Source organism: Bactrocera tryoni, chromosome 3, assembly GCF_016617805.1.
Source record: "Bactrocera tryoni isolate S06 chromosome 3, CSIRO_BtryS06_freeze2, whole genome shotgun sequence".
NCBI lineage: Eukaryota > Metazoa > Arthropoda > Insecta > Diptera > Tephritidae > Bactrocera > Bactrocera tryoni.
Window position 1 is genome coordinate 80,334,995 of NC_052501.1, and position 25,211 is coordinate 80,360,205.

General features: G+C 33.0%; 1 protein-coding gene across 1 annotated transcript in view; it reads left to right on the top strand.

Annotated features, from left to right (window-relative positions):
- The first annotated feature begins 4,260 nt into the window (after positions 1–4,260).
- Positions 4,261–25,211, top strand: part of LOC120771908 — a 60,776-nt gene continuing 39,825 nt past the window's right edge. Inside the window, 1 exon segment of the mRNA XM_040100191.1 lies at positions 4,261–4,690. Coding sequence (XP_039956125.1) covers positions 4,610–4,690 — 81 coding nt within the window. The 5' untranslated portion in view covers positions 4,261–4,609.

Here is a 25,211-nt window from a genome sequence, read left to right on the forward strand (position 1 = left end):
AAAATTGATGGAAAGTATTTAGGAAAATTGCTCACTTAGAAAAATAGCACAAAAAATATTACTTCTATGAGCCCGAAAAGCCCGTAAAAGGAAGGCAGATGGTAGTAGCTGATATATATTAGACGTGCCGTGATTTCAAGGGCCAGTTCTTGACGGATAATTCGGAGATTATACTACTAAAAATATTTTAACAAAAAATTTGTTGATATAATTTTTTCCCCTTGTTAGTACTTTATGGGACCTAGTGCCTCTACAGATTCGATTAATTCGACGTGGTCTCTGTGCTGTCCCGAATTGATTTTGGCTTTGGCTAATTTGCACAATACTGTCCAATTTTCGATATATTCATGGTAAAGGTTTTCAGAATTAGTAGATGGGATTCTAAAGTTGCTGAGTTCTAGGAGGTTTCCTGTATTTCGGTAATCATTGCTGGTATACTATTCAGCCGTTATGATTTTGGAACTTCAAGCATTGAAGGACATCGATTCGAATGATTTTCCATCAAAAAATGTTAAAAATTGCAGGCATCTCAATAAAAGAGATATCAAAGTATGAACTCTGGTCTGCAAACTAACTGAATGCAGACTGTAGTGAATGTTTTTGCACCGAATTGAGGTAGCTTCTTGAAGAAATACTAACCGGGTATGTAATAATTTTGGGTACAATTTGCTCCTATCGCTCACGGATTTCTTCATTTCACTTCGAAGTAAGATAGTAAGATAAGAGAATATATTTCATATAAAAATTATCTAGCGTACGAACAAGAAGCCTCCTAGGCCACTTTTTCACTTTTTAGTCCAACTTGGAATTAGTCTGAATTCTCCATGAGCATGCTTCTTCTTACTTTTTCAGCAGCTTTATAATACACTACAGATTTAATTAAAATAAAAAAGAAGCAATCGCTTTGTATGAAATTTCAGTTTCAATGGAAGTAAAATGAGAGAAAAAGAAATAAGATTCCAGGGCACCAATAAACTACTCACTCGAAACTCAACTCGAAAAGGCAAGTAAATATGTGCGACGGAAGCAAATTAAATATAATTGCGACAACTAAATTGTCACCAGCATCGGTCGCGTGGGGTCATCTTTCCAGCTTTTTACTACCAAAGACCACTTGACACTCCAGCTAAACGAACAATTGCGTCCCTTGGGCATACGACTGACCAAAAGGCTCCCCAAGGCACAGAGAAAAGTATATACATAAGTGTATGGAAATGTATTTGAATAATAAAGAAATGCAAATGAAATATTGTTATACATATGTGCGCATATACTTAGCGGACGCGCTGTGATTTCGTGCAAAGTTCACAAGTTGTGCGCCGCAGCCACCACACCAGTTATGGTGTGCTTGCCACCGCACGCGTTGCTGAAAGCCAACTGACTGTAGCCGGTGTCAGCAACAGTCGCAAAAGAAGTTTACATATGAATGCGCTTGAATGGAAGTGCTGCAGCAGCCGATCCGGAATGGAGGATGGAGGGTGTGGGGCAAAGCAGTGTGGTTTTGTATAGAGAAAGCAGAGGCAATGCTTCACCGGATATCCAAACTTGCACATGTCACACCTCACCGCCGTGGCTACTGCGCAGCTGCAAGCCCTTAGCTCGTATTGCGAAAGAGTACGCTTTTCTGCTGCTCCTGTTCTACTCTCTGGAGAGTAATGGCGATTAGCAAGAGAATTGTAAGGCGGTGCTCTTAAATTGCAAAAAGTAATTGGCACGGTGGACAGGTTCAAACTTACGAAGCTCATTTAAGATTATTATTGATAACGAAGATATCTGCCAAGATCTGAAGTTGTATTTTCTTTGATTCTAGATTTCTATAAACTTAATGATGTTTTACGTGATTGCAATGTCTTACTACGTTATTTAATATAATAAAAGTAGTCTCAACTCTTGTCTACGACAATAAAGAATAAGAAGTCTCAACTATTTTTTGCCCCAAACTAACCTTAACCTTAACTCCACGAAAAAGCTTGATGAAAGCTCAAAGGAAGATGACGACGAACAGCGATATTTTTAAGTAACTCTAAAAGCTCCGGAAAAGCTCAAAGGCAGATGGATGATTAATCAAATTTCGTAATTTAAAAAACTAAATTTAAATTTGTATGGAAACAGCTACCAAATTTAGAGCAAAAGTATCAAGTTCAAATGTTTATTAGTTCCTACTGGGCAGAAATTTTTGAATATGTGTTTCCATAAAGCTTAAAGCTTCGAAAAGATCATTCAAATATTTAGCAAAAGTGTCCAAATTTTTATTATAAAAAGAGATATAAAGAGAGATCCAGAAACTTAAAGTTCCGGAAAATTCCACATAAAAGCTTAAAGAAAGCTACGGGAAAGCTAATGTAAAGTTCCTTCAAATAAGTAAGAGAAGTGCCAAGGATGTAATTTTTTACTTCTTACTTAGAAAAGAAAAGTATCAGAGTCAAATTTTGATTATAAAAAGAGCATCCCAACGCTCAGAAGCTTAAAGTTCCGGAAAATTGTTGACAAAAGCTTGAAGGAAGCATCAGGAAAGCTAATAAAAATATACTTCAAATATGCCGGAGAAATGCCTGGGAAGTAATTTGTTACTTCTTATTAGAAAAGCTTACTGCATATTTGACTCTGGAAAGCTTGACGCTAGTGAAAAGTAGGAAAATAGCGGGCGAAAGCTAAAAAATATATCGGTTATATGTTCTATAAAAGTGCCAGGATTATACTTTCATTACAAAAAGAGCTTACTGCGTATCTGCCCTTCAGTAGCTTTCGAAAATTGCAAATAAAAGCTTAAAGAAAGCTACGCGAAAGCTGATGAAAAGTTCCTTTATACATATATGTAAGAGAAGTGCCAGGGATACATTTTTCTTACTTTTTACATAGAAAAGCTTACTGAATAGCTGAACACTTGAAAGTTTTATAAAATCTGGGCGAAAGCTTACAAAAAGATCGTACATATGTTCTTTAAAGCAGCCAGAATTAAACTTTTATTACAAAAAGAGCTTTCTGAGTATGTGTTTCTCAGTAGCTTTAAGCTCTCGAAAATTGCAAATAAAAGCTTATAAAAAGCTTTGGGAATGGTAGCCGAAATAGCATCTCAGTAGCTAAAAGTCCATAAAATTGCAAAAAAAAGCTTAAAGAAAGCTTTTGGAATAGTAAAAAATATATATATTTGTAAAATATTCAACAGAAATTTGAGGATCGCAATTTTCTTATTCCTAACTGAACAAAGCTTACTGAATATCTGAAACAACGGCAAGCTTGAAGCTTCAGAAATGCACTTGTAAACCTAAAGGTGAAAGCTGAATGTAAGCTATTTGAAATATTGAGCCGATGTGTGAATTTGTCATATTTTTATTACACGTTACTGAAAAAGCTTAAGGTGTTGATGACCAGATCACAGAATGTTTTCAATATTTTCTGAAAAATTTCTATTTAATAGCCAGTTGTGGACAAACAGTCTAGCTTAGTTCAACAAACCTCGAAATGCTTATATAAGCTTTGAGTATCGTGACTAAAACTGCAAAAGCTCAGTTAAAGCTTGAATGTTAATTCAATTAACCTTTTGAAGAATAAAATATACCGCGCCTTTTTACGAATATTGGATACTCCTTCACTAATATGTTAACCCCATATTTTTGCTATATTCACCACTAATTCGGCCCATTGTTCAGCCCGTGCCCTCGTTATAGCTGCCGTTTGTGTGCCGCTAGTGACGTCATTACTGACACATATGACGAAAATGGTGCACTGCAAGCCAAGCCAAGCCACAAACATAGCTGCATTCAAATCAACGCCAGCAGAAAAGTAGGCAACAAATAGCTGACACTGGCAGGCTATTGCAACATAAGCCGCATAAAAGTATGCCGTTAGAATGGATTTGTGCAAGCAACAGTAGCGGCAGTTACGCCGCTACAGCACAAGCAACAAAAAAAACAGCGACAAGCCGTTAACACCAACACAAAGACAATGCGCGACAGCACAGACTGAGCCACGAAGGCGGTAGTTGCAGCAACAGTTCCAGCAACAGTTTGACATTCACGCACTGACACACACACACACGCAGGCAGGCTGACTTCGAGACACACGAGACTTTATTGCGCGCTCATTATCCGGTCTAAATGAGCGCAACAGCTCCGATTACTCCCGCGTGCCGCATAACTCTACGACGTTGAGTGGCGCTCCGGTTGGTGGCTGCCTGGCTGGCAGGATGTCCGTATTGCATGAAGAGCGCGCAAACGCTGCGCCGAAATTTGGCATATAAAAAGGCGCACAAGCCATTGCCAGCCGTCAGTACGACTGAAGCCGACGCAGCGAACGCATTCGCAACGAATACAACCAAACGTACGGATACTAACACGGACTAACGAACAGACATAGACACACAGTAATAGTGACTGTAGACAATAAAGTTGAAACAATAAACGCGGTGCAGCAGCATAACGTGCGCGCCTTACTTGCAAACGGCAAATTAAATTTTTAAAGCATACTTTTCGGCGTTTAGTGCGGCTTAGCAATTTTTGCGGATTTTTAACGCTTATCTAAAACATATTTAACTGCTTTGCGGCTTAGTGAACTCGAAATATTTTGTGCGCGCCTGAAACGCGGCAACGAACAACTTTAGACTTCAACTATGGCAACTAGGAATTTATCAACGGCAGCGCCTTGGGCTATGCTGCGCCTGTGGCTAGTGCTCTGCATGACGCTGAATGCGGTAAGTGATTTATACAGACACACACATACACTCATACACTGTTATATTAGCGACACTTACACACACACACACTCATACACATATTCACACAGAATTTATTGCCAAGTTCGCTTGCTCGCAAGCCGCCCATTCAATTTAGCGCAACTCGGCATGTTAGTCTGGAAATTCCATTAACTTTTCGTTGTCCTTTGGCGGTTCTTGTGGCCACTGTTGGCTTTTATTATCGCGGAAATGTTTTAAAATTGCTTTAACACCCGCTGTCACTGCATTGTATTTGCCTGCAGCGCTGCTGGGTTCGCCAACGCAGGTCAGCGCTCATATATCCGCACGCACACACACCCACACACACGCATTTAAGTGTGTAAAATAAAAGTGGTAAGTTGTCCGCAGCTGTGCGTTGAAAAATTCATTAAGATAACACCAAGCGCCCTTTGTGCCATAAAATTCATAATTCTTTTGGTGGCTTTATTTCACTTATTATTTTTTAATTCGCCGCTTCTTTGTAGACGCTAAGAACTGAGAACAGTAAGGTCTCGTTTCGTCGTTTCATATTTTCTGGCATTATTTTCTTATCATTTTGTAGATTTCGATATGAAATAGTCAAAATGTGTGTGTGTATGTTGCTGTCTGAGCGCTTAACTTGGATTGTTTTCAAATTAAGCGGATTATTTTCGTGCTCAACAGTTAGTTAGTTTGGTAGAAGGATTAGTGTAATGAAACGATTAAACTTTATGCGTTGCAGACTTTCGGCGCTTAAATGATTATTTTGGATAGAAATTTTGGGAAAAAAAATTTGGTAAAATCAATTGTCGGATTGGGTTTTTGCTGATGTTTGCTGTTTCATTTTTTTTTTAATTTTTTTTTAATTTTTTAGAACTTTTTTTAATTTTTGTTTTCAAACTTGTTTCTAAATTTTTTTTTGAATTTTTTTTTCAAACTTGGTTTTGATTTTTTTTATTTTTTTTTTTATTTTTTTTTATTTTTTTTCAGATAAGCTCATCAGTAGCTGATCTAATTATAAGTGTTATTTTCTTTTTGAAAAATTAAAAATTAAAAATTTCTATTTCAAACATTTTCAGGCTAATTCTACAAAACTGCAATTTGGAATTTATTTTGTATTATTTTTTTAAGAATAATAAAGAATTCAATTTATATGAAAATAATAAAAATATATAAAATACATAAACTGAAAAAAAAATAATATAAATAATATAAAATAATTAAATTGATTAATAAAAATTAATGCATATTTAAATCTAATAAATTTTTTTATAATAATAAATTTAATCAAATAAAATGGATAAAATTCTTTTAGTAAAGCACAATTTACACTTACTCTCGAATATTATTAATTAGTTAAAATTAAATTAAATTAAATTAAAAAATTAAAATTATTAAAAAATTTAATACAGTTTTTGAAAATTTTTGTTAAAAAAAAAAATTTTGAAATATAATTTAAATGTATTTTTGATAGTGAAGTTTGCAGAAACAATCAATTGAAAAATCCCCTGCTTATTATAGTAAAACATATTTTTTTGTCAAAATTCATTTTCTTTTATTCAACATAGTTCTCTTGAAGGGTGATATCTGTTTATAGGGACTCTCCAACTTTTCGTTAACCTTTTTGTACTATGATTTGCTCTTTGCTTCAAAATATTCATCAGTTTCGGGGGACACCTCTTCATTCTGACAAAATTTTTTCGCAGCGAGCATTCTTTTGGGATCTGAGACGGAAAATAGTCGCTTTGGGTCACCTCTGCAGATTACGGTGGATGCAGAAGCAATTCGAAACTCAATACAATAGAAATTATTCCTTGCGCGTACCAAACTGCAGACACCATAACCTTGCCAGCCGTCTGTTGAGTTTTTCCACGCTTTGTAGCCGGTTCATTATGTATAGTCCACTCGAATGACTGTCGATTGGACTTCACAGTGAAATGATGGAATCATGTTTCATCCCTTGTCACACATCGACGAAAAAACGTATGTCTAATACACTTTAATATCTCTAAACATTGCTCCGAACCATCTACTCCTCATTGTTTTTGGTCAAAAGTGAGCTCGCGCGGCACCTACTTTGCACAGAGCATTCTCATAACCAAATATTCATGAATGAACCAAAACATTATAGTTTCAGTTGTTATTTCAGAGTCTCTGCTATCTCGAACAACTTCACTTTATGGTCCTCCAAAATAATTTTATTGATTTTGTTGATGTTTTTTGTCAGAAAAATTTGAAGATTTATGACTTTGTAATATTTATTTCTAAACCAGGAGAAAATCAGTTTGCCTATAAATAGACGGATAGATGTACATGGCTAAGTCGACTCAGTTAATCATTTTTACATAATCTGCGTAGTGATCATAGCAATTAACTAAGGCTTTAGATATGAATTTTCAATACCCATGGAGTCTTAGAAGTACTCCGTAGTAACTAAAATTTAATTATGAGCACCCAAGTAGAGAGAAATTTAGATAATAATTTTTTAGTTTGAAATCATTCAGTCTGTATTAAAATGTCAGCATGTATTATATACGGATTTAGGGATATATAAAATAAATAAAAAAGAAAAATTTATCATTTTTTGCAATCAAATCTACAATAACAACTATTAAAGGGGTACACTATGTAGTCTAAAGGCCGAAATTTCGAGCGTTTTTTGGCAATTAATAAAAATAATTTTGATATTTTACTTAGATCTGAAAAGTAAACAAAATTAATTTAAAAAATTGTTCATACTAAGTTATGCATCCTTGAAGTAGAGGAATAGAAAGACCGCGCCGTCGTCGCCATGTTCTCGACCTTTTTTGGTCAACTGAAAAATTAAACAATGCTGGTTTCTTAACTAGTTCGAATGTTGCTATCTCAAAAGCTTTCAAAATATAAAAACAAAAATTCATAAAGTGGCGGCTACTCAAATATAAAGATCTTTATAAAGATTTTTTCACAAATTTTTCAACTTTGTCGAATTTTTTTAAAAATATTGCAAATTTCAATTTTAAATTTTTTGTTGCTTTCTGTGATAGAGAGATGTTTAAAGATTATCCGTGCCGGATTTCAAGTAAATCGGCGATTAAAACTTGATGTTGTGACAATTGCATACAAAAAAGTGAATTTAAAACTTCGGCGTCCGTTAAACCGGCCCAGTTGCCACGACACTGAAACAGCGGTAACTTCAGTAATAACTTGAATTTTGAAAAATTTTCTTAGCGGGGCATTTTTAAGTATCTTAACTATTGAAAAATGAATTCACAAGTTTCACACATTCTTTACCACAATTAATCAAAGTACTTAACAGAATAAAAAACAGCTGAGCGACTTGTGAAAATAGAAAAATTGCAGACTTAAACAGCTCCTAAAAAGCTAAAAGTGTTCTATGATAATCTCTTTACAATTAAGTTCTTAAAATTTCATCTTCGTTAAACATACTTCAATCGAAAAAATCCGCATAAACTGCGCTGTTTTCAGTTAAAAACAGTATCAATGACATAAAAGCAAATTCGCATGAAATTTTTCGCATATTTTGCATGCATAAAATTGTCTGCCAAATGAAACAATTAAATAAATAAATAAATACAACATTTTAAATACAAAATAAAATGTTTTCTCTGAAATGCTTGAAAAACTTAATCACATTATAATCTCAGTTCATTCAAATCGCTGATAAATGATGTGTGAAAAATACACACACACAAATACACTCATAAAAACAAAGGCTGCAGTTGCGTGGGTGCCGCATTTTATAGTCGTAAAAAAGCAAACGGTAAACGAGTATTTACAACAGCACAATAAATGTCAAGAGAAACAGAAATACATTTCAGCAATTTTTATTTGCACTCGCATGCTATACATCAGTGTGTAATATGTATGTAAGTATGTGTGTAAGTTTGTATGTACGCTAGGATAGCAAAAATCGATTTTTTTTTCTTTATTTTATAATTCGAAAAATTGTTTTGTTGATATTTTAATAAAAATGTTCGCCCTGTATGTGAAACAAAATTAAATTAAGAAGAAGTTCCTCTGGTTTTCCGATTTTTCCTTTATTATTGGAAAGAAAAATTTATAAGAAAAGGTACATTATATGAAAATTTCATAGCTCAATATCAAGTATTTAAAAAAAACAATCTCTTCTTCTATTTCGAGAAAATTGCGCTGTTATTTGTTTGGAGACTTTAATTTTTTAGGCAGATGAGTCTTCAAATGTCTCAAAATTTATATTTTATTAAAAAAAAGCATCTAAAATGTGTTTCTTTTTTCCTGAAAATGTGCTACAATTCCTTTAAGTGGAGACATTTGTGTGGATACGAGGCGGGTGAGCATAAAAAAATTTAAAATTGTTATTTATATTTTTTTTTTTAATATTTAAAATATTTTTTTTTTTTTTGAAGTTTTGATTCGGCTCCTGTGAGTGAAAACATTCTTTTGGAGACTTTAATTTTTTACGCAGATGAGTCTTCAAATGTCTCAAAATTTATATTTTATTAAAAAAAAGCATCTAAAATGTGTTTCTTTTTTCCTGAAAATGTGCTCCAATTCCTTTAAGTGGAGACATTTGTTTGGATACTTAAATTTTGATGCGGGTGAGCCTAAAAAAATTTAAAATTTTTATACTATATACATATATTTTTAATATTTAAAATATTTTTATTTTTTTGGAAATTTTGATTCGGTTCCTTTGAGTGAAAACATTTTTTGGAGACTTTAATTTTTTAGGCAAATGTGCTTTGGAATGTCTTCAAATTTATATTTTATGTAAAAAACATCTAAAATGTGTTTATTTATTTCTAAAATTGTGCTTCAACTCTTTTCTTTGAGCGGAGACAATTGTTTGGAGACCATAAATTTGGCGGATGAGCCCCAAAAATAATAAAAAAAAAATTAACATTTTTGTATATTTTTGAAATTGTGATTCAATTCCTTTTAGCCGAGAAATTAGTTTGGAGACTTTTATTCTTGACTCCGATCAGTTCTCAACAAATTGCGTCGAAAATATATTACTCTAAAAAAATGGTTTTGGTATGCCTTATCGTTCAAAAGTCATTAAAAGTAACACAATACTTTTTTGCAGGAGAAAAAAAATTGCTGAAAAATAAATATTTTCCGTAAAATGACTAGACTTTTACCTTTCATAACTTTGGAACCGCGAGGCTTACAAAAAAATTGTAAGAGACAATTTTTAGAGAATTCAATTATCTAGTTTCAAGAGAGACGAGATTGCCTTTTCCAAATAGTAGACAGTGAGTTAGGAATTTTTCTTTGCAATAATAAAGAAAACTAGGAAACTGAAAAAATATGAACAAAACATGAAATTGATAAACGAAGGACCTCTTTATTAATATGAAAATGCTACTTGAAGAGAAGATATTTAAATGGCCACCAACTAAATTTTCAGCGTCTAAAGTAAAAAAAAAAAAATTAATAAACCTTTTTACATACCCTAGTGTGTGTGTGCATGAAAATTTTGCAGCAATTTGATTGATAATCCAGACGAAAAACAAGAGAACGCGATAGGCATGTTTAATGTGGGCGTATAAAAAATTCGCAACATTTATAAAAAGTCCCTGGAATTCGCTATTTGAAAAATGCTTTTGCACAATCACACAAACACAGTGGTGCCGACACACGCACATACTCGAAAGACATTGCAATAATGGAGTAAAGCCCGACTGCGGTCTTTAAAACATTTACAAAGCATGAAAAATTTTGCAGAGGAAAATTAATAAAGCGCAAACTGTGGAAAATTATACATTACGCGCGACGCGAGCACAAGAAAAAAGCGAAAAAGCGGAAGTAACAAGTCCGAAAAGAAAAGAAGAAAAGAAAATCGAAATAAAAAATTAACACATTTCATCTGAACGAAAAAAAAAACACAAAAAAAGTTATTTAAGTGGCAAAATTTTCCGCACTTTGTTTTTGTTGCAAAGCATTTTTTTCTAAGCAGGAAATTGCTACTAAGTGGCAACAACAACAATAATAACGGGCATGAACACAGCTTCCTAGTTAACGCCTATCAAGCCATTCTAGCAACTGTTCAGTTCAGCAATTGCTGCCTTTCGGTAGGCAATGTAACTGTTACGAGTATTGTTGTTGTTTTCATTTGTACCGTTATGCTTCATATGCGCTATTGGGGTAATAAATTTGAGCGCAGCAACAAATAAATTTGCTGTCAGCTGCGCAACAAGCAAATAGAAAATGGCAATGCGCCTTTGTTACAACGGTTTATGGCAACAACAACAACAACAACATAAAAAAGTCTAACAGCAATTTATTTTACAATTGCTACGGCAAAGCTATTATTTTCGAATTTTTATTTTGCAAAAATTCTAGCGTTAGCGGTGTGTAGCTATAAAGGAGGGTGAGAGGAGCAAGTTTAGAGCGTTTAGGGCAGCGAGCACTTTGCTGGCAAAAACTAAACATAAATCATGATTGGAAAAAATTACCTATCACACATAAATTAGGTTCAGCGAAGCATGAATTGTGTGAAATTATAAATTGGAAAGTGTTTAATCGGAGACACTTGTTTGGAGACTTTAATTTTTGCGACAAATGATTTGAGAATTTTTTATTTTATTTAAAAACTACTGAAAATATCTTTGAAATTGTGATTCAATTCCTTTGAGCGGAGATATTTTTGGAGACTTTTATTATTGAGTTAGATGACTTCTCAAAAGTTTGCAATTTCATATTTTATTCAAAAATTAATTAACATATGTTTTAGCGGAGACATTTGTTTGGAGACTTGAGTTCTTCAGCCAGATGTGTTCTTAAATTCCTCACAATAAATTTAAAAATCATTTAAAATACGTTTGTTTATTTCTGCAATTGTGATTCAATTCCTTTGAGTTGAGAGATTTTTTGGAGACTTTTATTATTGAGTTAGATAAGTCCTAAAAAGTTTAAAAATTTAAATTTTATTTTAAAAACATGTAAAATATATTTATTCATTTTTGTGTGATTTAATTTCTTTAAGCAGAGACATTTGTTTGGAGACTTTCGTTTTTGAGTTAGATGAACCTTCAAATGTTTCAGCGTTTTTATTTTATTTAAGACACATTTGACATATTTTCGAATTTCCTTTGAGTGGAGAATTTAGTTTGGAGACTTTTATTATTGAATTGGATGAGTCTTCAATTGCTTAAAATTTTATATTTTATTTAAAAATGTTTTAAATATTTTTGTTTGCTTCAGGAATTGTACTTAAATTCCTTTGAACGGAGAATTTAGTTTGGAGACTTTTATTACTAACCCTGATGAGTTCTCAAAAGTTTAAAATTTTATTAAAAAAAAATATTTTTTTTTTTGGTTTTGAAATTTTGTCTTGTTTTACATCCAGTTTCTTCTTATTCTTATCCGTATTCCACCTCTAAATTAAATTAACCGCTATATTTTAACTCCAACAACAAGCGCGCTTTAATTTGCAGCGCACATTAAAGTCCCCCCTCCTGCTTCGTAATTTATGTGCCAGCCAGTTGGGTGTGCTTAATTTGCTTTCATTGCTTTGCCGAGCAACACCGTTCGGCCGTCAGTTGCTTGGCTCGCTTTAATTTCGTTTTTGTTCTGTTAATTGAATTGTTTGCTTTTTAGTTGTGTTTACTTTGTTTACGCCTGCAAATTTTATTGATAATATTTACTTCATGTTTGAATTCGCTTCAACTTCTGGCGCCGTTACTCACGGTATGCAAACGTAAGAGAGGCAAGCACAGCAAGTCTTAAATGAGTTTTCGTAAATATATAGCATACCGCAAGGCGTGGTGGCATTAAATTTGTTTCTGCTATCACTAATGTCTTTGTAGTTTGGTTATTTCTGTTTGCGCTAGTCTATTTTAATCTTGTATATTAATTAGTACGCTACTTAAGGTTGCTTTGTGTTTTGTTGCTGTCGAAATTTATGGAAATACTTTGCCAGAAGTTTGGCTGACTTTTGGCTATTATTTAAAAGGACTATAGCTACTAAAAGCCTATTTTGAATGCAGGTCATTCCTTTCATATACTTATTTATTATACTTCTTTTATATATTTAGGTCAAAAATAAGTTTTTATAGCATACTTTTAGGCGCATTGCTTTTATATCTATTATTATTCCTGATGTTCATATATTGTTTCATATCATTTTTTAGTCACTTATATTTGAAATTTCATTAGAAAAGTGTTTTTTATGACAAAATCCAGTTAGTTCTAACTTTTTTTTATTTCGTGAATGCTTTATCTTGAATTCCATGATGTAATGAGGGCTTGATATACCTGCTTGCTTTCGTTAACAGCAAAAAATTACTTGAAATATACAAAATATATGAACAGAAAGTACTTCAAATTAATGCATTTTTCATTGATAGTTGTTTTGCGGCTTCAAAGAATTGATGTCCCCTCTTTAAACATGCTTTTTGGCTGAGTGCCGGAGTTCAAAGTCAAGTTAAAATTGGTACTTAGAAGCATTTAATTACATCCGAGTTATTAAGGCTAATTTAGCTTAGGCCATTGCCTTGACTCTTCGTACTTTTATACTTCAATCAATTAACACTTCGTCTTCTGGCTTACTTAAACTTAACGTTAAACTAAAACTTAAACTTAAACTAAAACTTAAACTTAAACCTAAACCTAAACCTAAACTTAAATTTAAACTTAAACTTAAACTCAAACTTAAACTAAAACTTAAACTTAAACTTAAACTTAAACTTAAACTTAAACTTAAACTTAAACTTAAGCTTAAACTTAAACTTATACTTAAACTTAAACTTAAACTTAAAACTTATACTTAGACTTAAACTTATACTTAAACTTAAACTTAAACTTAAACCTAAACTTAAACTTAAACTTAAATTTAAACTCAAACTTAAACTTAAAGGTAAACGTAAACGTAAACTTAAGCTTAAACTAAAACTAAAACTTAAATTTAAACTTAAACTTAAACTTAATAATTAAAAAAATCGATTTTTTGTTATTATTCGAATTTACGTACATATTTTTGAGAATATTCTCCGCAAATTTGAAATTGATCTGACTACTAGTTTTGAAGATTTGAGCATATTGTCACGAATTCCTTAGAAATCAGCTCGAAAAGAAAGTTTAAAGGCGTTTTCCTCGAAATGTTGTTTTCACATTTGGTGGAGAAAATTTCTCCAAAACGGCCGAAGCGATCGACCGGAAATTGGCAGCCCACTTTGTAAGATGTATTTATCAGCAAAAGATTGATGGAATAAAAATTTTGATAATAATTTCGATTTTAAGCCACTACAAAGTGTAAATTTTATTTCGAAAAAACGTCGTTTTTGGAAATTCGTGGCTTTCTCAAAAATTAAATTTGGGCTTAGTCCTTGGATACTTACTTGTGTTCACTTAAAATAATAACACATTTGCTTAGAATGAAATAATTTGAAGCAATATACCTTTTTTTAGAGGTCTTCCTAAAAATTCACTGCGGGGGCAAGCAAGCTAAAAAGCTTTCAAAATTATTCACCGATTATTAATGCACAAGAAATTCCGTACGTGACCATTGTTTTTAATTCTTTATGAAATAAAAATTCTCTTAAGAAAATTAAAAGTGTGTATTTCTGACTTGCAAGTGGATGTAATCCAATATAATACTTTCTGAGGTGGGTTTTTACAGGTAGGTGCCCTCTAATGACTCCTATAATGTTGCTAAGGTCCTTATACTTAGCAGTAGGTCTTTTTGGTCTGTCCACAATCAATACTATGCCAAAGTAACTTTGTGGTATGCCATGTGTTGCTTATAATCTAAGACCTGAGGTGTTCCTCTAGAATCCATTGCTTCAAACAACCCTTGAGGCAATTAAATGGCATTCGGAAGCTTAGGGGAATTGTGTCTCCAGCTATCACCTAGCTCGTCTGCCTTTTCATTTCCTTTTATTCTTATATGAACAGATATCCTGAAGATTTTAACCGAGTTAACTACTAAAAGTCTAGTTATTGTCTGTATGCATAACATATAGCAATGAGACTTAGTATTGACACCACGAATAGCCTTCATTATCGCCTGGCTTTCGCTAAGAATGTTTGTGCACTTGATGTTTAGAGCAGAAGCCCACTTGTCACTTTCTGTTATGCCCACAATTTCGTTTTAAAAGGCTGAATTGTAGGCATTTAGTTTAAAGCTGCCTGATGCTAAATTCCAGTAAAAGCTTATTTTTCTGTCCACGATCACCCTGAACAGGGTACTACTAAAGCCTCGGTGCAGTCAAAGTGTACGAGTTTACTTATTTTCTGACGCAGTTACTGATTTCAATGGAAATTTGTTATTATTTGTAATGCTTAGCAAATTTAATTACTGCATGCCTCTTATTACTACGATTTCACTTATTGTCAGCATAACATTCTATTTTTGTGTACGCTATTACGTAATTGCATTTTATGCTTAATCACTTCAACGTAAATTGAATCCGCTGCTAACAAACGTCTTTGTTTTACGAAATAAATTTCCGAATATTTGTTTGATAAATGCATTGAGACGCAAATTAATGCAATTTCCACAAGCAGCTCAAGGGCTTATCAATACAAAGCATATAAAAGCAGAGCAAATGTCAAACAAAACGGATTTTCCAATTACATAACTCCAAATTGATTGATTGACGCCATGTGAATGTAATGCATTTAATTATTTTAAAAGCGTAAAAGCGTTGGAAATACGGCAATTTCAAAATTTCAAGCAAAAGTGGTTAGTCGGCTTACACAAGTAAATTGTAGGAGATATATATTCATATATTTATATATACTATGTACATACTATGTAAAGTATGATGAAATAATTTTGCCGAAATGGTTAAATGATTTGCTCGATTAGTTTGAGGAATTCAGAGCATTTTTAATTTGGCAAATTATTTGCGCGCCGCACACAAAATAAAGCAATGATTTGTTATAATAAAATGGAAAATTAAATAGCAAGCACGGCAAAGCCTAATTACAATACCGTTAACAAAGTGGGAATTTCAGAATTTACGCAACGAAGACAAATAAACCTTGAAAACATCGACAGGCAAAGTTCAGAAAGTTTCCAATCACGGCTGCAGGCGCAAAGTGTTAAAACAGAGTAAATTTCATACAAGTTCCAGGCGCTACTGTGTTGTCTTGTTGTGCTGTGCGGTGTTATGTTGTTTACAGCGCCGATAGCAGCGAAAGTTTTCAATAAAATGCATGGAATTAACTGTGCTTATACCGTGTAGCTGTGTGCGTGACACACGTACTATGTCTGCTGTGTGTAGGCATAAGCTGGTTGCTTGCAAGCGCCCACGGCGTATGAGCAACTTTTGAAACTCAAGCAGCTGCAGTGTGTTGAGAGTAAAGGTTGACGTGGAAAGTGTTTTTGGAGCAAGAATCGAGGCGGAATGTTTGAAGAATATAAGAAAAGAAAAACGAAAATAAAATTCAATGCCAGGGGTTAAAAAAATAAATAGCAATTAAAGGCAAGTCAATGAATGCTGAGGGTTAAATAATAGAAAGATTGGTAAAAAGGCTGAAAGCTGCAGTAGATTAAAATGCTTGGGAGTAGTTAAGGTTTGGTTAAGTTTTTAAGTAAATTGAGGTTTAAAAAAATAATAAATTATTTTCAAGTTGTATTTCTTATAGCAGACTAGCAAATAAAAATGTTAAAAGATCTTTAACTTGATTTTGATGGGTCGGTTTGTATGGCAGCTATAGGCTGGTTTGTCTTAAAATTTGTACCAAATTTCGTGAAGATATCTCGTCAAATAAAAAAGTTTTTTATGCAAGCACTTGATACCGATCAGTCAGTTTGTATGACAGCTATACCTTATAATTGACCGATCTCAAAAATTTCTTCAGAGATTGTGTCACTGCTTTAGATAATAACTCATGCAAAATTTCGTGAACCTGTCTTGCCAAATGAAAAAGTTGTTCATACAAGCACTTTATTTTGATCAATCAGTTTGTATGACAGCTATATGCTATAATCGTGCGATTGTGAAAATTTCTTCAGATCTTGTGGTAATGCTTTGAATTATAATTTCTGTAAAATTTTGTGTAAATCTCTTTTCAAATAGAAGAGTTTTCCATACAGGGACTTTATTTTGACCAAATGTTTGTATGAGAGCTATAGGCTATAGTGGTCTTATCTACACAATATATACATATATTGTAGCGCTGGTTCGTATAATAATATATTAAGAATTTCGTGAAGATATTTTGTCATATACAGAAGTTTTGCGTATAAGGATTTGATTTTTATAAATCAGGTTGTATGGCAGCTATATGCTATAGTCGGCCGATTTCAGTGGTTCCGACACAAATGCAACTTCTTGGAGGAAAAATCATGTGTGCAAAATTTCAGCTCGATATCTCAAAAATTAAGATGTATATATAGCTAAATCAACTCAGCTGCTCATGCTGATCCTTTATATGCATATAAACTTTGTAAAGTCTGCAACATTTGCTGCTTTTAGCCTGTTCAGGATGTTTTGTTTAATTTTAAAAGTTAACGTCTTCAATAACATGCTTTATTTTATCCTATTTCGACTGAATTTCCAACTTACAGTGTTAAAAAGCCTAAATGTATGCAAAAAACAACGTAAAAAAGTTCACTTTAAGGACCAAAATAGTCAAAAATTTACGCATGCATTTAAAAAAATAAATTTAGTAAAATATTTTTAGAAGTATTTTTGTTTAAATAACATATTGCAGATATTAAATGCTTGTAGAAACATTTTTTCTTCCGTTTTTTTATTTGTTTTTAGGAAACAAATTTGTATTAATTTTTGCAAAAATATCCTCACAGCATAAAAATTAATTACTAAATTAATTTATACTGCATTACAGGAGTTATTATGTAAGATCCAAAAATTTAATTGAACACTTTCTCTCTGATCAAATTTTAACCGGACTAACAAAAGAAACTACTATTTCGCCGCAAAACTGCCTTTCAATTTATTAAAATTTCTAAAAATCCCACGAAAAATACAAAATAAAAGATTTGCACAGATTCAGCAAATCAATGGTATTAGTTCGCTTTGCATAAATTCACACCTACAAACACAGACTTTTATATATAGAACACATCCACCGTCTGCAACTTCCCACACAATTTCATTTTGATGCGACTGAAGGCGAATTACCGATCAATGCCGAGTCAGTGAAACATAAAAAGTGAAATGAAAGGATATACTCGAAGAGAGCGGCAATGCACACACACAATTGGTTTTGCAGGCAACTAGTTCGGTTCAAACACATACACACAAACGCGCACAGTTAAGTACACAATGACATGCTATAAACTATTTCCTACAATTCACACTCATAAGCGCAGCTTTAAGAGTCTTTTAGTATAAATCCCACACACACTGACGTGTTGCGAGCGGATAGCAAGGATGATATGGATGCTGATGACGTGGAAACTGTGCGAGGATATTAAAGTATGTATGATTATGTGTTAGTTGCATAGAGGAAGCACAAGCGAATGAGGCTGCTAAGAATAATTTGGGGTGTGTGGAACTCTTTTTTGATTTCAAGGTACTCGTATTAGATGTAGAGGTTTCCGTTTCAAGTATTCCCTAAGATCTGAAAATTTCATACAAAAGTTTTTTTCATACCTTGAACAGGGTATATTAAGTTTGCCACGAAGTTTTTAACACACAGAAGGAAACGTCATAGTCCCATGTATATCTGTCTTTATTTGAAAGATCCGTTTTTGAGATATCGACCTGAAATTTTCCATACGTGCTTTTCTCACAAAGAGGCTGCACATTTGTTGGAACCATCGATATTGCACTACTTTAGCATATAGCTGTCATACAAACTGAACAATCGGATTAAAGTGTTTATAAAGAAAATTTGTTCGTGTTACGAGATATCATCACGAAATTTGGCAGAAATTATTTTTTCAAGAAATAATGTAATCTCCGAATAAATTGTTTAGATCGGATCACTATAACATATAGCTGCCATATAAACTGAGCAAGCAAAATCAAATGCTTGCATGGAAACTTTTTTATTTTGTAAGATATCTTCACGAAATTCTGTGTCCGTTATTTTCTAGAATAATGCTACAATCTCTGAAGAAATTTTTTAGATCGGCTGACTATAGCATATAGCTGCCATACAAACTGATTGATCAAAATGAAGTTCTTGCATGGAGTACTTTTTTATTTGACGATATATTAACACGAAATTTTGCAAAGATTGTTAATCAAAGCAACACTATAATATCCCAAGAAATCATTTAGATCGTATTACTATAGCTTATAGCTGTCATACAAACGAACCGGTTCATAATGAAGTTCTCGTAATAAAACTTTTTCATTTATGAAGCGCATTGTTGTTATTCTTGTTTTTCTTTCTTGCAAATTAAAAAAATTGAGCTCCGAAAATTCTGCGAAATATTTCGCACAGGCTCCAGCCAAAGTCAACAGCAAAATGGCTTTGTTAGAATGAAGTGCGAAAAGGATACATTTTGCTTGACAAACAACTCAAAGCGGAAGTCTGGTGTAGCGTTGCCAGCTTTTAGCCACACCAAACGCTGATATACACATACATGCACACACATACAACCAAAAATCAGAAAAAGCAAACGTGTAGCGGATATTGTTGTTGTTGTGTTTGTTGTTGCTGGTGCGCTGCTTTGTTGCTACTAGTGGTGTCACATTCATTGCTGCAGCAATGCTTTGCCATGTCCGGAAATCCGAGCGCATTTTGCTGGCACGGCAAATAAATTAAGCCATCAATTTTAGCGTCACGCAGCAATGCAAATACACCTATGTAAATATGTGCCACTGTGTGCGTACATATATGCGTGTGGCCGCTTCATTTTGACTACACAAGCGCACATAGACATAAAGCTGGTGAAGCAATATTCGGGTATTTTCACACAAGAGTCGAATATTTGGTGCGTGTGTGCGGTGTTGAAAGGATATTTATCACTCACACACACACGCACGGACACACATATAGATAGTTTCCGCTTTTCATATCAAATATTTCCTCAATTTAAGCGTTTGTCTTTGGGAGACTTGAAAATTCAGTTGTTTTAGTAACTTGACTCATTTCAGTTGGATGAGGCACTGAAAGAGGAATTGTCTAAATAATTCTATTTATAATATTTGAGGAATGAATAACAAAAAGCGGAACCTCTGCTTGAGAACTGCAACTGTCACATTGAATTATAACCATCTGCTCGAACAAAACTTTTTCTTCAGCAGATTTACCTTGTTTTACGCCATATAAATCCAGCTGCTAATAATTTCCCAGTAACTCATTTAATCCTAATTCATTTCCAGCAAAATACCGAGTAAAACCGTACTTTATTACGTTAGCAGAGGAACCACTCAGCTTACTAAAGTACCACGAAATTATATAGCCATAACACGGCTTAATGCATATTTAACGCAATTATCAGGAATTCCACACACTTTGCCGCTATTTTGCAGAAAACACTACATTTTCACCACTATTTCAGCGATAATTCACAGTTTTCATTATTCTTGGCGCTAAAGAGAGCGAAATGGTAGCGAAACTATTGAAATGGCAGGAAAAGTGGAAGAGCATATAATATATTAGTTGCAACTTTGCCGATATTATTTGCTGTACCTGCCGAGTGGTTGTGGAATTGTTGATTGAGGAGTTTCAAGTCTGATAATAAACTAAAAAAATTTAAAAAAAAAATAATAATTAAAATTAGATCGGAAGAGCAAAAAGTCAAAAAATTAAATAAAATATAAAGAAAAATATAAACTTAATAATACAAAAATAAAAAATAAATAAAATTAAATAAAATAAGGCGAAAAATTTTTTATGCAGGTGAGGGGATGAAAAATGCTTTCCGCATCATCAGTGCTGTCGGCACAACAACGGTATGTGCCACGCGCAGGTCTCTGAAAACCCCTGTAGTACTCTGTGACCCTGGTAGTAGCCTGAGCTTAGCCTAATAAATTAAAATAAAATTAAATAATGAATTGAATTAAATTAAATTATACTAAATTGAATTAAAATAATTAAATTAAATTAATTTTTTTAATATTTTTAATTTAAATTTAATTTAATTCAATTAAAATGAATTAAACTAAATTAAATTACGTAAAATAAAAATTACAAAAAAAAAATAAATTAAATATTATAAAATTAAACGAAATATTATTATAAAAATAAAATGAAATAAAATTAAATTATATAAGTATAACATTAATTTAAAAAAAAGAAACCTAAATTTTTTTTTTTTTAATTTAAAAAAATATAGTAATAATTAAAAAATACAAACTTGCTCTTCCGATCTAAATATATACAAAAATTAATTTAAAAAAATAATAAAAAAATATAAAATAATTTCAAAAATAAAAAAAATAAATATTAAATTATTAACAAACTATTTTAAATTTTATAAAATAAATAAATTATCCTATTACCCAATAACACAATATAAAAATTATTTAAAAATGTTAAACGAAATAAATAAAATTAAATAAAATAAAAAAGTAATAAAAAACAACACAAAAGCGAATGTTAACTTCGGTTGCATCAAAGTTATAATAATCTTCGCATGTTCATTGCTGAAAGCATAAAGTGGTATACAAAGTTCTTTATCTTGTTTTTGAACGTGCAGTTTGTATGACAGCTATATGTTACAGTGATCCGATCAAAAAACGTTCTTCGCAGGTTATTGCCTTGGTTTAGAGAATAATGCAGGTAAATTTTCTTGAAGACATCTCGTCAATTAAAAAAATTTTCCATACAAGCCCTTGATTTCAATTGTTCAGTTTGCATGGCAGCTATATGCTATAGTGCACCGATATTGATGATTCCAACAAATGAGCAGCTGCTTGATGGAAAAATAACCTGTGCCAAATTTCAGAGCAATATCTAAAAAACTAAGAATTTTTTTAGTACTGTACTAAACAATACGCTGAGAACAGTACCTGAAAGCTGCAGGCGTCGAGAAATTCAACAGCTAAGAAATGTAGAAGTTTGTTTTATGTTGAATAAATAAATTAATTGTATTAATAGTAGTAACAAGGAAGTCAAGACTAGTTTTCTAGACTGAATTGCTGCTTTAGTTGATGTTGAAATTCAGCGTTCTTAATATGTAATTAAATTTTACTTGAAGACAAAACATGAAATATTTCATTGCTGAAACAAGCATTTCTTATTCAAAGCTGAATTAGAGTTCACTAGAAACAGCTGATTTGGCTGTAAGCAGTAATTTATACTTTTGCTTTGCATATCTTGAGGCGCACCATGTTATTTTACAAAATTAGAACTCTTTTACAGTGTGAGAGCTTAGGTAGTAAAAGTGGATACAAAAAACGTATATCATTGAGAAGGTCCATGATGTCAGAGAACGTTTTCTGGTGGATATTTCTAAGTTAATCATAATGCCACATTATTTTAATAAATAGAAATTTTTTTTTTTTAATTTTAACTCAAAAAATGTTTAATATGAACCTTTCATTGAGATTTTTCAGTTTAAAAATAACTTTATAGAGTTTAAGTATCTATCTATCTATCGATTCCTAGGAAAATATTGACTGCTGCTACCTTCTCAAATCCATATCGAACGCACTCACGCAAATATTTGCCTATATACGCTGACTATTGACTCGAGTGCACTTCGTTTGGCTATACATACATACGCACTACTATATAGAAGCGCATTTTGCCTACTCGTGTATTACCGTTATAGTGCATTCGCCGCATTTATGCTTTCACATTTGTGTCTACTCATCGCAGTGTTCGCATGAATCGTTTCATTCAGTTCGATATGAAAAGCAAAATACTGTTATTGCTGCAGCGCTTCCGCCGCGCGCTTGCTTGCTTCCTGTACGCTTGTAAAGCCATTGAAATGTGCAAATATATACATACACAAACGCTTATAACTTATAACTTTTGTGGGTGTTTTTGAAGAAGTCATACAACAACTTAAGCGCAACAACAACAACTCAAGACAGTTTGATAAATGCACTTTGTGCGCAAAATTTGCTTATTCATTGTTGCAAATGCGATTTTCCGCTAAAGCAATTGCATTTGTTGAGTTTTTCTTGGTATAATTGACTATTAAGAATGCTTAGAAATTGATAGCGGTACCTATAAATTTATGAAATTTCGGTTGAAATTTTTTCCATGATTTTTTATTTTAGTCTTGATAGGCAACTGATAAGAAATAAGCGGGCTCGAGCTTGCTTACATTACTTTCTTTTGATTTTCTGGTAAACATAACTTTCTATTTAGTATAATTAATGCTATAAACAAGAAAAGCTACAGTGACCTTCATAAATAAAGAAGTTTTCAGTACAAGAACTTAATGTGAAACGGCCAGTTTGTAAGACAGCTATATGCTATAGTAATCGGATCAGTATATTATTTTCGGAGATTGTAAAATTGTCTTGATAAAATATCTGGGCCAAATTTGGTGAAGATAACTTGTCAAATAAACAAGTTTTCTATACAAGGACTTAATTTTGATCGCTCAGTTTGTATGGCAGCTATATGCTATAGTGATCGGATCAGTATATTATTTTCGAAGATTGTAAAGTTGTCTTGATAAAATATCTGGGCCAAATTTGGTGAAGATAACTTGTCAAATAAACAAGTTTTTTAAACAAGGACTTAATTTTGATCGCTCAGTTTGTATGGCAGCTATATGCTATAGTTATCGGATCAGTATATTATTTTCGGAGATTGTAAAATTGTCTTGAAAAAATATCTGGGCCAAATTTGGTGAAGATAACTTGTCAAATAAACAAGTTTTCTATACAAGGACTTAATTTTGATCGCTCAGTTTGTATGGCAACTTTATGTTATAGTTGCCCGATCTGAACAATTCCTTCGGAGATTACATTACTGCCTCAGTTAATAATTGATGCCAAATTTCGTTACGATATCTCGTCAAATGAAGAAGCTTTCCATACAATCCCTAAATTCCGATGCTACACTTTGTACGACAGCTATATGCTATAGTAATCCGATCTCAACGATTTCTTCGTAGATTTTATTATTAGCTTAGACAATAATTCACGCGAAATTTCGTGAAGATATTTGGTCAAATAAACAAGTTTTTTCTATAAGGACTTGATTTTGAGCGTTCAGTTTGTATGACAGCTATATCCTCAAGTGATCCAATATCGCCGATTTCAACAAATGAGCAGTTTCTTGAAGAGAAAAGGATGTGTGCAAAATTGCAGATTGGTATCTCAAAAACTGAGGGGCTAATTCGCGTATAAAAAGAAAGAGTCTGAAAGACGGATATGACAAAATGGACGCAGTTAGCCTGGATCATTTGCGTACACATTTATGTAGATATACTCTATAGTGTCTCCTATGTTTCTTTCTGAGTACTAAAGACTTCGTGACAAACGTAATATGCCCTGTTCAGTGCTTAATAAATAGACATTTGATGTGGAATTTAATATGAAATTTATTTTTAAGGCTAATTTTGCTACAGAAAAGCCAGTAATCAACTCTTTCTATGCCAAACATTTAACTTTAAGATTCACAAACAAAATTATTGAATTTTCATGCTAAGGAATTTTATAAAACTGGCTATTTTTATGTATATCTTTGTATAGACATATTTAGCTGCATTTCTGTCTTAGCAAATCTTCACTCGTGTCCTTGGTTTGCGCTACAAGATCACTGACAATAGCACATTTCACAGCAGCTGCTCGAGCGTCAGCAATTGCATTGACAGTAGCAGCTGCAACAACAAGTGCCGCACCTACACTGACAATAATAACAAAAGCCACATCAATAATGGCATTTAATATTGCAAAAATCCCCATAGCAGACTGCATTGTTATTTGCTTTCGATACAATTGCAAATTATTTTCGACTTCCCACATTCCTTTTGCATTTTCCTTCACACATATACATAGTTGTATATATATTTGCAAGCATCAATCGTACTTCCGACTGCAACACTGCGCTGTGCATAGAAACGTAATTAAAAATCAAATGCAACAAAGCAGCCAACAAACATTTATGTATACATATGTGTTTGTGTACAGCTCTCTTGTGCTGTAACTATTTTAGTTTGCGCGTTACACCCACACACGCTTGGCGTGTTAGCGCGAAAAGCCACTGCAAATCTCGCTGATATTTTCCATTATTTGTTGCCGCATCTCCAACAAGCAGCAGCAGCGCTGTTGATTACTTGCCATTGCTGCATTTGCTATGGCAGCGCCGTTAAGAGACTGCAACACTACGTTATGGTCACGCATACGCCATGGTGCACGCTAATTAGAAATTTCATATCGATGATGGACGGTGGGGTGGCAGCGTCAAGCGCATAAATGTCGAGCTGCAAGTGTGTTTGTGTGTGTGTGTGTATGCGCGCAATGGTTGACATTCATCATTGAGTTTTCATTAAGCGCCCAGTTGTTGGCGCTGTGGCAGGCAGGCCAGTGATTTACTTTGACTTCCATGGAATTGCAATGTAGTATGCCATATGCCAGTGCCTATGGTAATGCGGCTAAAAATAGATCGGTAGAGGCGCAGAATTTAAATGTAAGCCCGACTGAGTGCGCGCTCTTATGAAGTTTACGGTTATAAATGCTCATACCCGTATATGCCCGTA